The following is a 16,732-nucleotide window of genomic DNA, read 5'->3' on the forward strand; positions in this document are numbered from 1 at the left end:
TGGCAGAATCATCAACAGCTGTCATGCGAAAAGAAAATAGGGGCTGAGGTTATGGTCTGAAATTGTTCAACTCGATGTTGAGTCCAGAAGGCTGTAAAGTGCCTTATCGAAAGATGAGGTGCTGTTCCTCGTGCTTACGTTGAGCTTCATTGGAATAGTGTAAGAGGTCAAGGACGGAGAGGTCAGAGTGGGAGTGGAGCGGAGAATTAAAGTGACAGGCGACCGGAAGCTCGGGGTCACCCTTACGGACCGAACGGAGGTGTTCTGCAATCTGCGTTTGGTCTCCCCAATGTAAAGGAGACTGCATCATGAGCAGCGAATACAGTATACTAAATTGCAAGAAGTACATGTAAATCGCTGTTTCACCTGGAAGGAGTGTTTCGGGCCCTGGACAGTGGGAAGGGAGGAGGTAAAAAGGCAGGTATTGCATCTCCTGCGCTTGCACGGGAAGTTTGGAAATTGGAAGCAAAGTGAATGAAATTTTCTAGCTCAGGGTGAGAGCAGGAAACAACACCGATACAGTCATCAATGTACTGGAAAAAGAGGTGAGGGAGGGGACCTTGCTTTCAATTTCCACCCTTCCCTCACCTTCACATGGTTCATCTCCAACTCTTCCCTTCCCTTCCCTTCCCTTCCTCGACTTCTCTGTCTCCATCTCTGGCAATAGGCTATTGACAAACATTCACTATAAGCCCACTGACTCCCACAGCTACCTGGGCTACACTTACTCCCACCCCGCTTCCTGTAAGGACTCTATTCCATTCTCCCAGTTTCTCCGTCTCCGCCACATCTGCTCTGATGATGCCACCTTCCATACTAGTGTTTCCGACATGTCTTCCTTTTTCCTCAACCGAGGATTCCCCTCTACTGTGGTTGACACAGCCCTTGACCGTGTCCGTTCTATTTCCCGCACTTCTGCTCTCACCCCTTCCCCTCCCTCCCGGAACCACGATAGGGTTCCCCTTGTCCTCACCTTTCACCCCACCAGCCTCCACATTCAACGGCTCATCCTCCACCATTTCCGCCACCTCCAGCGTGATCCCACCACCAAACACATCTTCCCCTCACCTCCCCTTTCAGCATTCCAAAGGGACCACTCCCTCCGCGACACCCTGGTCCACTCTTCAATCACCCCTAACAGCCCTTCCCTTTCGCCCGGCACCTTCCCGTGCAAGCGCAGGAGATGCAACACATGCCCTTTTACCTCCTCCCTTCCCACTGTTCAGGGCCCGAAACACTCCTTCCAGGTGAAACAGCGATTTACTTGTACTTCTTGCAATTTAGTATATTGTATTCGCTGCTCACAATGCGGTCTCCTCTACATTGGGGAGACCAAACGCAGATTGGGTGACCGCTTTGTGGAACACCTCCGTTCAGTCCGTAAGGGTGACCCCTGAGCTTCCGGTCGCCTGTCACTTTAATTCTCCGCTCCACTCCCACTCTGACCGCTCTATCCTCAGCCTCTTACACTGTTCCAATGAAGCTCAACGTAAGCTCGAGGAACAGCACCTCATCTTTCGATTAGGCACTTTACAGCCTTCTGGACTCATCAGTGAGTTTAACAATTTCAGACCATAAGCTCGGCCCCTATTTTCTTTTCACATGGCAGCTGTTGATGATTCTGCCATTGCCATTTACACCTCATCTAGACTCATCTTTTGTTTCTTAACCTGTCCCATTACCATCTCCTTTTGCCTTGCACCATCAGCTCTTTTGTCTCTTAATCTCTCCTGCCTTCCATCCTATCACAGACCTTCCCTTTTGTTCTTTCCTCTCCTCCACCCTCTCCCTGCCCCTACACTTGCTTAAAAACCTTTTACATCACCAACTTTTTCCAGTTCTGATGAATGGTCATCGACCTGAAATGTTAATTCTGTTTCTTTCTCTACAGGTGCTGCCTGATCTGCTGAGTATTTCCAGCACTTTCTGTTTTTACTTCAAAAGTATTGGTTTTGAAGTACTTTGGGACATCCTTTTTTTAAATTAATTCTTGGGATGTGGACGTTGCTGGCAAGGCTGGCATTTACTGCTGATCCCTGATTGCCATGAGAAGGTGGTGATGGACCTTCTTCTTGAACCACTGCAGTCCGTGTGCTGAAGATAGTTCCACAATGCTGTTGGGGACGGAGTTCCAGGATTTTGACCAAGTGACAATGATGGAACGGTGATATATGCCCAAGTCAGGATGATGTGTGACTTGGAGGGGAACTTGGAGGTGATGGTGTTCCCATGCATCTGCTGCCCTTATCCTTCCAGATGACAGAGGTCGCAGGTTTGGGAGATGCTGCTAGAGAAGCCTTGGTGAGTTGCTGCAGTGCATCCTATAGATGGTACACACTGCAGCCACGGTACACCTAAGGACATGGAAGGTACTATATAAATGCACATGCTTTTTCTTTGGTTTGTCTCTCTCTCGTTGTCTCTCTGTCTCTTACCTGAGTGCCAAGAAGTATACATAAGTACCAGGGGGGAACATCAGTGATACAGTATGCCATCTTGTTTACATTTTTCTTAGGTGAAGAAAGTCTGCTGTCCTCCTTCTTCTCTGGTGTGCTAGTGTACTGAATGCTTCCATCTTCATTCTAAATAATAAAAAAAAATGAATGTCCTTGCTGAGCAACTGAATTATTTTAAGAGTGCTCTATGTTAGGTTTTTGGACACTAAGGGATTTGGGATATGGCGGGAAAGTGGAGTTGAGGCAGAAGGTCAGCCATGATCTTATTGAATGGCGGAGCAGGCTCAAAGGGCCGTATGGCCTACTCCTGCTCCTATTTCTTATGTTCTTATGTTATAACTACTTGCCTCACTTTCTTTTTGATTAGTATTAAATCTGTTGCTATTTATTTTTGGCAGAAAAGAAATTGAACAACATGCAGAAGATTTAATCAGGGGAGTAAGATCATTACGATAGCAAAATACTGCAGATGCTGGAAATCTAAAACAACAACAGAAAATGCTGGAAAAACTCAGCAGGCCAGGCAACATCCGTGGAGAGAAATTAAAGTCGACGATTCGGGTCTAACCCTTTTTCAAAACTGGAAAGGAAATGAAATAGATCGAAAGGCAGGGCTGGGAAAGAACAAAAGAAGTGAAGAGACGTTAAGAGGTATTCAAAACGAGACGAGATGGTGATAGGACTAGTGGAGACAAAAGACGGCTCAGATTAGGTGTGAAATGTTCTGGCAGAATGAGAGACAGCTGCCATGTGGGAGAGAGGAAAAAAAGGAAGGGGGGGGGAACGGAGAAACCGCAACGGGGTGGATAAAAAATATAAGTAAAAATGTAATAGGGGCCAAGGTTATGATCTGAAATTGTTGAACTCGATCTTGAGTCCAGAAGGTTGCAAAGTGCCTGATCGGAAGATAAGGTGCTGTTCCTCAAGTTTATGGTGAGCTTCCGTGGAACAATGCAAGAGGCCAAGGCCGGTGAGGTCCGAGTGGGAATGGAGCGGTGAATTAAAATGACAGGCGACCGGAAGCTCGGGGTCACCCTTACGGACTGAACGGAGGTGTTCCGCAAAGCGGTCACCCAATCTGCGTTTGGTCTCCCCAATGTAGAGGAGACCGCATCGTGAGCAGCGAATACAGTATACTAGATTGCAAGAAGTACAAGTAAACCACTGTTTCACCTGGAAGGGGTGTTTGGGGCCCTGGACAGTGGGAAGGGGGGAGGTATAGGGGCAGGTGTTACATCTCCTGCGCTTGCACGGGAAGGTGCCGGGCGAAGGGGAAGGGGTGCTGGGGGTGATAGAGGAGTGGACTAGGGTGTCTCGGAGGGAGCGGTCCCTACGGAATGCTGAAAGGGGAGGGGAGGGGAAGATGCGTTTGGTGGTGGGATCACTTTGGAGGTAGCGGAAATGGCGGAGGATGATCCGTTGAATGTGGAGGCTGGTGGGGTGAAAGGTGAGGACAAGGGGAACCCTATCGTGGTTCCGGGAGGGAGGGGCAGGGGTGAGGGCCGAAGTGCGGAAGATAGAACAGACACGGTCGAGGGCCGTGTCAACCATGGTAGAGGGGAATCCTCAGTTGAGGAAAAAGGAAAACATGTCAGAAGCACTGGTGTGGAAGGTGGCATCGTCGGAGCAGATGCGCCGGAGACGGAGAAACTGAGAGAATGGAATAGAGTCCTTACAGGAAGCGGGGTGGGAGGAAGTGTAGTCCAGGTAGCTGTGGGAGTCAGTGGGCTTGTAGTGAATGTTGGTCAATAACCTATCCCCAGAGATGGAGACGGAGAAGTCGAGGAAGGGAAGGGAAGAGTCAGAGATGGACCATGTGAAGGTGAGGGAAGGGTGGAAATTGGAGGCAAAGTGAATGAAATTTTCAAGTTCAGGGCGAGAGCAGGAAACGGCACCGATACAGTCATCAATGTATCGGAAAAAGAGGTGAGGGAGGGGTCCTGAGTAGGACTGGAACAAAGAGTGTTCCACATATCCCACGAAAAGGCAGGCATAGCTAGGACCCATGCGGGTACCCATAGCAACACCTTTGATTTGGAGGAAATGAGTGGAGTTAAAGGAGAAGTTGTTCAATGTGAGAACAAGTTCAGCCAGGTGGAGGAGGGTAGTGGTGGATGGGGACTGGTCGGGCCTCTGTTCAAGGAAGAAGTGGAGCACCCTCAGGCCACCCTGGTGGGGGATGGAGGTGTAGAGGGATTGTACGTCCATGGTGAAAAGGAAGCGGTTGGGGCCAGGAAACTGGAAACTGTTAAAGTGGCGGAGGGCGTCCGAAGAGTCGCGGATGTAGGTGGGAAGAGACTGGACAAGGGGAGAAAAGATAGAGTCGAGATAGGAAGAGATAAGTTCCATGGGGCAAGAACAGGCTGAAACAATGGGTCCACCAGGGCAGTCCTGTTTGTGGATCTTGGGAAGGAGGTAGAAGCAGGCTGTGCGGGGTTTGGGAACTATGAGGTTGGTGGCCGCGGGTGGAAGATCTCCAGAGGAGATGAGGTCAGTGACAGTCTTGGAAACGGTGGTTTGGTGTTCGGTAGTGGGGCCATGGTCCAGGTGGAGGTAGGAGGAGGTGTCGGAGAGTTGGCGTTCAGCTTCCGGTAGGTAGAGGTCAGTTCGCCAAACAACAACAGCACCAGAGTAAGATCATTAGTTACTGGGTGTGTCAGAATTTGGTTCGGGGTACAGCTTGACTGTAGAAGTGTCAAGTACTTAATTTTAAATTTAATTCACTTACTGCTGCACACCTTATTTGTGTGGCACAGACATGGCATTTTAATACTCTGCTGCCTAACTGAAATAACATAGTAATGTGGCGGAGCCACTAAGGGACTCCAATCAATCAATTGTATATAATTCCCTTTAATAATATGTTAGCTACAGCCTGAGTCTGTATCTTTGTTTTCACTGTTTAGTTGTACAGTGTGCGATCACTTTAATAGCGCGGGTAAACGCGATGACGTCACGCTGTTCATCACGTGATCCCCCACCGGCGGGAAAAACGTGATGACGTCATGACGTCAGCCACGGGACCGCCCAAGCAGTCCTCGTGGAGCCTCCGAACTGACTAGACCAATATTTGATGTTCTCCTGTAGTTATCCGTTAAACTCTGTTCGTTTTCATTAAACCTCGTTTATTTGATCGCCTGAGTGGACCTCAGTCTTTTGGATAGGAACTAAACATTCCTACAGTAAAATCATTTCAGGGAATGTCTCCCCCTCCAATTTTCTTCCCTCCCTTCCTGAAGGCACTGAGCCACACTGGGATACAGTTTCCTTCTTGAAAGGTATTGCATCTACTCCCGGTGTAAACTTTCCCCCGACATTTAACTGAGGAGTAAAAAAACACAATCTTCTCTTGTGTGCCTGTAGTTGCAAAACGGCATTAAGCAAAGCCTATGACTTAACTGCTGGTATGTGAATGATGTACTCATGTCACTGGATTCAGCGAAGGATATCCAACACTTTATTTTATAAGTTTATTAGGAGTTGGGATGGCAGGTCGATGGTTTGGTACGTACCAGATAACCTTCCTGCCTGCTTAATGTATGGGACGGGGTTGCTGTGAAACCGTCGAAGAGAAAATACTTTAAATGGACGGACTCTCACACTATAAGTCTCAGGGCACAGTCTCAGGATACGGGTTAGACATTTAGGACTGAGATGAGGAGAAATTTCTTCACTCAGAGGGTGGTGAACCTGTGGAATTCTCTACCACAGAAGGTTGTAGAGGCCAAGTCACTGAATATATTTAAGAAGGAGATAGATAGATTTCTAGGCACAAAAGGCATCAAGGGGTATGGGGAGAGAGCGGGAATATGGTATTGAGATAGAGGTTCAGCCATGATCATATTGAATGGCAGAGCAGGCTCGAAGGGCCGAATGGCCGACTCCTGCTCCTATTTTTCTATGTTTCTACATGTAGGATTTGGCTGGTGCCAACATCAGTGGGCGCAGGTGCCTGAAGGATTTCTGGACTTTTAAAATGGGTATGTACCCTTTTAAAATGGAGATGCACTTGGGCTGCATTTCAAAATGGAGTTTGGACTTTTGGACTTTAAACAGGACTGACTGTTGGTTTCTGTGAAGATAGCAGGAACTGTCTGTCTTTTGGGTTGCCATGGGACCAGTCTCAATGCTGACGTCATGAAAGGCAGGGGGTCTTTTCATATTCGAACTTGTGTGATTTGTGGAAAAACACCTTTTGTCCATGGAGCCGGGATGTCTGGATGGACAATGAGGTTTGGAGGCCAAAAGTAACACCTCTGGACTCTTTCAATGAAGGAGCAGTCAAGAACTTAACAAACAGTTAGCACTTCGAGAACTGCTCATCTACAGTAATGGCCTACCATTGTTTTCATCAAGATGACCAATCCAGGACAGAGACTTCACCAGGAAGACCAACTAGCATCTCTGCGACCATGGTAACCAGGAATCACCCAGCCAGTTTTGTGTATTATACGGGGTATAAATATGCTGAACTTTGGGGATTCAGTGCTTGCTTTTCTCTACCATCTGTAACGGGGTTCTCTGCGTAGCTACGAGTCCGGCAACTCTCCAGGAACGCCCGAAGTGAGTGCCTTGCCATACCACCTGAATGTAACTCTCTAGGCCTCATCGCATGCCTCTGTTAGGCACGGTTTTGTCTCTGGAGTCGAACGGACCTGGGACCGTGTGAATCAACGACAAGGGCTGGTAATTATATCTAGCATACACCTCTAGAAATCCCCAGGACCGCCCGCGTGTTTGGCTGCTGAGGAACTGCAAGTGTCCAAGATGCAGGCTAACACGTGTGTGTGTGTGTGTGTGTGTGTGTGTGAGGAGGCTTCCAAGTGTGGGTTCTGACCAAAACGGGAGAGGGGTTTAGTTAGAAGGGTTTTTCCATTATCTAGGCTTAGATTCTGGGAAGGGGTTGGTTCGGCGTAACCAACAGGGTGGGTGTTGTGTATGTCCCTTTAAGGGAATAACTGGCCTCAGACTGCAGTACCGGCAGTGACCATCCCTGTATAAAAGGCCCTGGCAGGCTTCTGTAGTTTCAGTTTCCAGATTGTCTCCATTCAGTAAAGACTTGTTAAACCAACTCCTGCATTCCGTGTCTCCATTAACACATGGATTTAATACTGGCGACGAGTAAGAAACGAACTTACCTGCAACTCGGCAGCACCTCAGACGACGTTATTGAAGGTCGAAGCCAGAAAAGAAAAAAAAAAAAATCCAAAGAAACTTGAGAAACGGGCGTCGACCGTGGGCAACCACCCTCCAAATCATCGGATTGAAAACTTGCAGGGGAGACTGTCAAGAGCCAGGCTTGGTTCCCCAGTCTGTGGTTTCCCAGCTAATCGGGCTGGTGGCAGGTAGTGCACTGATCCTTCCTGGGCTGCGGCGGGCTAGAGCTCGATCGGGTGGCTCTGCAACGGGGCCGGGCAGCGAGTCGGGCAGCAGAGAGAGAGAGAGGGTGGAGCACACAGGGCGCGGCCGGTGCTTCGCAGCCGGGCAGCGTTCGGACCTAAGAAGCGGGAGGGAAGTGTCCCAGAGGGTCCGCTCCACGACGGGAACGGTTAAAAATAAAAATACCGCGGAGAGCGGCGTTGACAGCAGTGGCAGCGGCGGGAAAGCGCAGGAGGCGCCATCTTAACTCAGCGGGGAAGAAGGAAAAGCGCGGGAGGCGCCATTTTGATCCATCGGGGACGAAGGAAAAGCGCGGGAGACGCCATCTTAGATTTTCAAGATGCCAAAGACTGGCGATATCACTGCCTTCGATAATGCAATAGAAGACTGGACAACGTATGTGGAAAGAGTCGAGGTATATTGCGAGGCAAACGAAATAGCCGAGGGGAAAAAGGCATCGGTATTGCCAAATTTAATGGGCGCAAGAACGTACGGCCTATTGCGGGACCTGATTACTCCAGCCAAACCAAAGGCGAAGAGTTTTAACGAAATTGTTGCTATCCTACAGGAACACCTAAATCCTACACCGCTGCTGATAGCAGAAAGATTTAAATTCCACAGGAGAAATCAGCATAAAAATGAGAGCAATGCTGATTACCTTACGGAACTACGCAAGCTATCAAAGCACTGCCAGTTCGGAGCAGGACTGGCAGATACCTTACGGGACAAATTTGTCTGTGGACTCCTGAGTGAAGGAACCCAGAAGAGGTTACTCTCAGAGAAAGAGCTGACGCTAGATAAGGCTTTCAGCGTGGCAGTATCGTACGAAGCAGCAGCAAGGGGAGCTGCGGAAATACAACAAAAGCCACAGGAATACGGCACCCACGAAATGACACGGGGATTTGCAAAATGTTATCGCTGCGGCAGAACAAACCATGACCAGAAGGACTGCTGGTCCAAGGACAACAAATGCAGGCAATGCGGAAAGATGGGACACATTGCACGAGTTTGCAGGTCTGAGAAGAAGACCAACGACAATAAAAAGGCTACTAAGGAACCGTACAGGAAAGTACAAAAGATGACGGACAGTAGTTCCGAAGACCAGATGAGCGATAGTGAATCCGGGAACAAGAGACTAAGCTGTCTCAAACTTCACAACGTAATCGCAAAAGAGGATCACCGAACCAATTGGGTCACCCTCACGATAGCAGGGTCTCAAGTCAAAATGGAATTGGATACAGGATCAGCTCTAACCGTCATGAATCGACGAGACTATGAGCGACTATTCCCACACATACCCTTGAGAGAGACATCCGTTGTCGTGAGGACGTATACGGGGCAAAAAGTATACCCCAGAGGAAAAATAAGGGTGCCTGTCGAATACAACGGCAAGAAAATACGGAAATTGTATCTCTACATTCTGCAAGATGGTGGACCACCGTTATTGGGACGTGAATGGATCAGAAAGATAAGTTTAGACTGGCACTCCATTCAGGCACTGACGGTGGCTGGTAAAAAGGATGGCGACGTCACTCCTGGACGATTGTCAACAATCTTAGCTGACACCAAAGAGGTATTTCAACAAGAACTGGGCACTCTTAAAAGGCGTAACCGCCTCGATAAAAATAGAGGAGAATGCAATTCCCAAGTTTTTCAAAGCAAGACCGGTACCATATGCAATTCGCCCAGCCGTCGAGGCAGAGCTGGAGAATCTGGAGAATGCAGGCGTGTTATCTAAGGTAGACTGGAGCGAGTGGGCGACACCCATCGTTCCTGTCATGAAGAAAACGTTAAACAATAAGTCTGAGGAGCCAAGGAAGGTTCGCATCTGTGGGGACTTCAAGGTGACAGTGAACCCAGTCCTTCACACAGTACAATATCCTCTTCCAAGGATAGAAGATATCTTCGCCTCACTATCCGGAGGGAAGCGTTTTACAAAAATTGACCTAGCGCAAGCATATTTGCAGATGGAGGTTGAAGAATCCTCTAGGAAGTATCTCACGATAAACACTCACAAAGGTCTTTACCAGTATAATCGACTGGTATTCGGAATAGCATCAGCTCCGGCGATATGGCAAAGAGCGATGGAACAAGTCCTGCAAGGGATTCCGAGGACTCAGTGTTACTTGGACGACATCCTAGTGACAGGTGAAGATGACAGTGAACACCTTGCCAACCTAGAGCAGGTGCTCACTAGACTACGTGAACATGGGCTACGAGCCAATCGCCCCAAGTGCGAGTTTTTTAAGAAACAGATATCGTATTGTGGCCACGTGATTGATGAAGAGGGGTTGCATAAGTCCCCTGACAAAATTGAAGCAGTAGTTAAGGCTCCAGCGCCTGAAAATGTGTCACAACTGAGGTCATTCCTCGGATTGGTGAATTATTACCATAAATTTTTGCCGAATTTGTCCACAATTCTGCAGCCACTGAACGCCCTACTACGAACGGGAGTAGCATGGAAATGGAGCAATGAATATAAGCGGGCCTTTCAGAAGAGTAAGGACCTAATCACTTCAAGAGAAGTATTGGCTCACTACAACCCATCACTACCGATAAGACTGGCGTGTGATGCGTCTCTCTACAGCATTGGGGCGGTACTGTCATGTAAATTCCTTGATGGTTCTGAGAGGCCGATAGCTTTTGCATCACGCTCGTTAACTTCAGCCGAGCGTAACTATGCCCAGATTGACAGAGAGGCCCTCAGCCTGGTGTGGGGGGTGAAGAAGTTCAATCACTACCTGCACGGTCAGAAATTTACTCTACTAACTGATCATCAACCTCTCGTCTCCATTTTCAACCCTCAGAAGGGCGTACCGATAATGACGGCACAACGGCTACAGAGGTGGTCCCTTTTCCTAGGGGCACACCAATATGACATCGAGTACAAAGGAACTAAACAGCATGGGAATGCTGATGGATTGTCGCGCCTACCGTTGCCGACGGTGGAAGAAGAACTGGCAGTGGATCCAGTGGAGTTATTCCACTCGACTATTGTCGAATGTCTCCCTGTGACGAATGCAAACATAGAAAAGGAAACACGAAATGACCCGACACTCTCCTGGGTCTATGATTTAACGGTGAAGGGATGGCCAGCACATGGCGAACCGCTGCTGCCAGCATTCTCGCCGAGAAGAGAAGAGCTGTCAGTGTGCAGAGGAACCTTGATGTGTGGATCCAGAGTAGTAATTCCACCCAAATTGAAGGATAGAGCGCTCAATGAGCTTCATGAGGGTCATCTGGGAGGAGTAAAAATGAAGAACTTAGCCAGAGCGTTTGTGTGGTGGCCGGGAATCGATAGAGAAATCGAAGAGATGACCAAGAGCTGTACAGGACGCCAGAAGGTCCAAAACGCCCCACCACAAGCCCCTCTACATCCATGGGAGTGGCCCTCATCTCCGTGGCAAAGGGTGCACATTGATTTTGCTGGTCCCTTTATGGACTCGATGTTTTTAATTGCGGTGGATGCACATTCAAAGTGGCCAGAGGTAATAAAAATGTCCTCAACCACCATGGAAAAAACTATCACAGCCTTACGAACCATATTCGCCAGGAATGGGCTGCCTGAACAGATTTGCTCTGACAATGGACCACAGTTTGTGTCTGAAGAATTCCGGAGGTTCTTAAAGAACAATGGTGTTAAGCATTACACATCCGCCCCATATCATCCAGCCACTAATGGATTGGCCGAGAGGTTTGTTCAAACATTCAAGAAGGCTATCAAGGCAATGTGTAATGAAGATATACCCCTACAACACAAGGTGGATAACTTCTTGTTTGCCTACCGGAATGCGACACATGCGGTTACCAACCAAACTCCAGCCATGATGTTCTTCAATCGAAGACTACGATGCCGCTTGGATTTGGTTAAGCCAAACGTCAGAAGAGATGTGGAGAACAGGCAGTTTCAGAATATGAATGAAAGGCCGACCAGGAGTTTTAAGATAGGTCAACCAGTTTTGGCCCGGGACTACCGCACAGAGAAATGGCAGCCAGGAACGATCTGTACACGGCAAGGACTTCTAATGTATACCGTGGACGTTGCAGAAAGCATTGTAAGACGCCATGCTGACCAGATTCTAGAGTCACTGGAAAACCTCAACTCCACACCACGATCTGATACACCTGGCGATGAAACCGAAGTACCAATTGCATCTACCGCAGAATCGGTGATATTGGAAGCAGACGAACCAAACAACGACATTGATCCCGACTCAACCTTGCCAGAAGAACCTGATATCCCAAAGAGGCATTATCCAGACAGAATCAGGAAGCCTCCTCAAAGACTGAACTTATAATTGCTTAACTTCAACTAATGTATCTAGCAACCGTAATTGTAATTGTAATTCGTTATTATTTAGTTCTTAAATGAATGTTATGTACTGTTTATCTAAAAGGGGAGGATTTGTTGTGTATGTCCCTTTAAGGGAATAACTGGTCTCAGACTGCAGTACCGGCAGTGACCATCCCTGTATAAAAGGCCCTGGCAGGCTTCTGTAGTTTCAGTTTCCAGATTGTCGCCATTCAGTAAAGACTTGTTAAACCAACTCCTGCATTCCGTGTCTCCATTAACACACGGATTTAATAGTGGGTATTTTAGTCTAAGGTTATAAGCTAGTGTCCATGGTCACCTACTCATTATGCCATAAGCGAGAGGAGTAGGTGTTGTCGTTTGCGAGTTTAATAAAAGGAATCGATCTTTGACCAACCTGAACCGTTTCGTTTCGTCTGAGTCAATTATAATCTATCCATAGTAACTCCTTGGGTCCGAACTTAGGGGTTGTGGGGCTTGTGGTTTGCGGTATAATTCGGAAGACCAACCGTGCAGCATCCGGTCACGGCCGGGTTACACAGTAATCCCGTTGGGGACGCTGCGCATCGAGCATAGGAGAAGACCTATCTGGCCTTGGTCTCTCTCTCTGTAAGGGATTACCCGCTAATCGACGGGCTAGGCAGGGACTATTGGCTAAAGCTCCTGCCGTCCAAGGGAAACACCCCAAACCGGGGAGTTTTTAATGCACGGGTCGACTCAAGGGAGAGTCATAGAAACACGAGGCATGCAAAAACACCCTACAGAAATAAGAAAAAGAAACCCTAGTAGCCAGCAAATAAATCATTTTTCAGGAGTACAAGTGAGCCACGAGTGCACATTGCATCAATTAGTACACAGATTATTGTTAATATTTAATGGAACTTCATTGTATTACCAATATAAAAAACCAACTCATTATCTCAGAAAACAATTTGATACTTACGACATAGCCATAATTATCCAACCCGTTGAGTTCTTTCTCTGAAGACATAGCAATTTAGGGCACAGCTGTACAATAGAATACGCTCACGAGCAATTCTTTCAGAAGGACGGGCAGCAAGTATTTAATCCCAGATAACTACAAGGAGTCACATAGGGCTGGACTGAAATTTCTGTGCAAAAACTTAAAAATATTCTTCCACCTCAGGAGCTACCTGCTCACAAAAGATTTACTCTCTAGAGTTCTCTAGCTGAAGACCGTCATTCCAGTGAGAATGCAGGAATGTGAGAGGACTGACTGAGATTCACAGTAATAGTCTGTGAAAGTACTGCCCTAACAGAGCAAACAAATAGTGACTGTACAGTCCGATTAATCATTGAATCTCGCTGATTTGAACAGTGCCGCAGCTCATAAGTACCCAGCCCACTGTAATAGATTAATCCTGCTATACAACCAGACTCACATGTACCATATAAACCATAATACAAAATTAAAATAAAATGCTTACTGCACAGGGCTGTAATGTTTCATTACTACAATCATTAAAGTAGACTGCTACACACAAACACTGGGAATGTGACAGCGTAGCAGAAATTCAGATAGAGAGGTTCAATGAAAATGAGGCAGATTTTCAACACTGCCCAGGTGGAAATGAAAATTTGGTGATTTCTATAATGGACAGCGGATCCACAACACCAATTTTATATCTGTTGAACATTGAAAGTTGAAAATCTACCCCACTATATCAGGGATATAGGGACCAGCATGAAATCTGTACACCACCCCACAACCCTTACTACAGTACCTCCTCTTCGGTCATGCATCTGTAGAACTCGAGCACAGGAACCAGCAGACCTTCTCACATATGTTTCCCTACGTCATCTGGACAAATTAGTGGTGAAATAATGCTCCGAAGCCATGCCTGCCACTGAAATAAACGTGATTACATGGCGTACATCACATGGACATTCCTATACTACTTTGCTAACCTGGGAAGATGCCAGCTCCCTGAGGCTTTGAATCACAAGCGATTCTGACTGAAACTGGGAACTCATTCTGTGCTAAGCCAAAGAGAAGTTGGATCTGTGGAAGTTATTTCCCTGTAAACCGCTTTTACATTAAAACAGGATAATGGCAGCTTAATGGTTGCTCTTCATAGAAGGTTCAGGAGCAGCAGAAGAGTGACTTACTTTGAGTCTTTTATATGTCTTGTTCCTATTATCAAATAACATCGGTATGAAGTGACCAATTGCAAAAACCTTACAATGCCAGATGGTTACTTTCCTGTAAATTGTTCTCTTGCACTATACAGAGCTGTGGGAAAGGTGCAGCAGCTTATTTTAGTGTAAGATAGAAACATAGAACATAGAAGATAGGAGCAGGAGTAGGCCATTCGGCCCCTCGAGCCTGCTCTGCCATTCAATGCGATCATGGCTGATCATCCAAATTCAGTACCCTGTCCCTGCTTTCTCCACATATCCCCTTAGCCTTAAGAAATAGATCTAACTCCTTCTTGAATATATTTAATGAATTGGCCTCAACTGTCTTCTGTGGTAGAGAATTCCACAGGTTCACCACTCTCTGGGTGAAGAAATTCCTCCTCATCTCAGTCTTAAATGGCCTACCCCTTATCTTTAGAATGTGACACCTGGTTCTGGACTCTGCCGCCATCGGGAACAGCCTTCCTGCATCTAGTCTGTCTAGTCCTGTTAGAATTTTATAAGTTTCAATGAGATCCCCTCTCATTCTTCTAAACTCTAGCGAATATAAGCCTAATCGACCCAATCTCTCTTCATACGTCATTCCTGCCATCCCAGGTATCAGTCTGGTGAATTTTCGCTGCACTCCCTCCATGACAAGATGATCCTTCCTCAGATAAGGTGACCAAAACTGCACACAATACTCAAGGTGTGGTCTCACCAAGGCCCTGTACAACTGCAGCAAGGCATCCTTGCTCCTGTACGCGAACACTCTCGCTATGAAGGCCAACATACCATTTGCCTTTTTAACCGCCTGCTGCACCTGCATGCTTACCTTCAGCGACTGGTGCACAAGGACACCCAGGTCTCGTTGCACTACCCCTGTTCCCAATCTATTGCCGTTCAGATAATAATCTGCCTTCCTGTTTTTGCCACCAAAGTGGATAACCTTGCATTTATCCACATTATACTGCAACTGCCATGCATCTGCCCAATCGCCCAACCTGTCCAAATCATCCTGGAGTTTCTCTGCATCCTCCTCACAGCACACACGCCCGCCCAGCTTTGTGTCGTCTGCAAACTTGGAGATATTACATCTAGTTCCCTCGTCTAGATCATTAATATATATTGTGAATAACTGGGGTCCTAGCACCGATCCCTGCGGTACCCCACTAGTCACTGCCTTCCACTCGGAAAAAGACTCATTTATTCCAACTCTTTGCTTCCTGTCTGCCAACCAGTTTTCTATCTAAGTCAATACCTTACCCCCAATCCCATGTGCTTTAACTTTACATGCTAATCTCTTATGCGGGACCTTATCAAAAGCCTTCTGAAAGTCCAAATACACCACATCCACTGGATCTTCCTTATCTATTCTACCAGTTACATCCTCAAAAAATTCCAGTAGATTAGTCAAGCATGATTTACCTTTTGTAAATCCATGTTGACTTTGTCCGATCCTGTCACTGTTTTCCAAGTGCTCTGCTATTACATCTTTTATAATGGACTCTAGCATTTTCCCCACTATCGATGTCAGGCTTACCGGTCTATAATTCCCCATTTTCTCTCTACCACCTTTTTTAAATAGTGGGGTTACATTAGCTACCCTCCAATCCATGGGAACTGCTCTAGAGTCTATAGAATTTTGGAAGATGACCAGCAATGCATCTACTATTTCTAGGGCCACTTCCTTAAGTGCCCTAGGATGTAGATTATCAGGCCCTGGGGATTTATCAGCCTTCAATCCCGTCAATTTCCCTAACACCATTTCCCTACAAATACTGATTTAATTCAGTTCCTCCCTCTCATTAGACCCTATGTTCCCCGACATCTCTGGGAGTTTATTTGTGTCCTCCTTTGTGAAGACAGAAACAAAGTATGTATTTAATTGGTCAGCCATTTCTTTGTTTCCCATTATAAATTCCCCTGATTCTGACTGCAAGGGACCTATGCTTGACTTTACCAATCTTTTTCTCTTCACATATCTATAGAAGCTTTTACAGTCAGTTTTTATGTTCCCTGCAAGCTTACTCTCATATTCTATTTTGCCCCTCTTAATTAATCCCTTTGTCCTCCTTTGCTGAATCCTAAACTGCTCCCAATCCTCAGGTTTGCTGCTTTTTCTGGCCAATTTATATGTCCTCTCCTTGGATCTTATGCTATCCCTCATTTCCCTTGTTAGCCAATGTTGAGTCACATTTTTTGTTTTATTTTTATGCCAAACAGGGATGACCAAATTCTGTAGTTCTTCCATGCAATCTTTAAATGCTTGCCATTGCCTATTCACCATCAACCCTTTAAGTAACATTCCCCAATCCATCCTAGCCAACTCATGCCTCATACCATCGTAGTTTCCTTTATTTAAACCCAGTACCCAAGTCTCTGAATCAACTACTTCACTCTCCATCTTAATGAAGAATTCTATCATATTATGATCGCTCCGACC

General features: G+C 46.8%; 1 protein-coding gene across 2 annotated transcripts in view; it reads right to left on the reverse strand.

The window, feature by feature from the left end:
- slc23a4 (solute carrier family 23 member 4) overlaps positions 1-13,465 on the reverse strand; it is a 70,158-nt gene extending 56,693 nt beyond the window's left edge. The window contains exons 1-2 of one of the 2 annotated variants that reach the window (XM_086008959.1): positions 13,091-13,465; positions 2,436-2,582 (exon numbers count right to left, since the gene is read on the reverse strand). In XM_086008959.1, the coding sequence (XP_085865085.1) occupies positions 2,436-2,582; positions 13,091-13,138 (195 nt within the window). In that variant the 5' untranslated portion in view covers positions 13,139-13,465. The remainder of the gene's footprint in view (positions 1-2,435; positions 2,583-13,090) is intronic. The other variant, XM_086008958.1, reaches the window with a different exon arrangement.
- Between the last annotated feature and the right edge of the window lie 3,267 nt (positions 13,466-16,732).

The sequence above is a fragment of the Somniosus microcephalus genome, chromosome 16, assembly GCF_052327205.1.
Source record: "Somniosus microcephalus isolate GS21.2 chromosome 16, FLI_Smic_1.0, whole genome shotgun sequence".
NCBI classification, from domain to species: domain Eukaryota; kingdom Metazoa; phylum Chordata; class Chondrichthyes; order Squaliformes; family Somniosidae; genus Somniosus; species Somniosus microcephalus.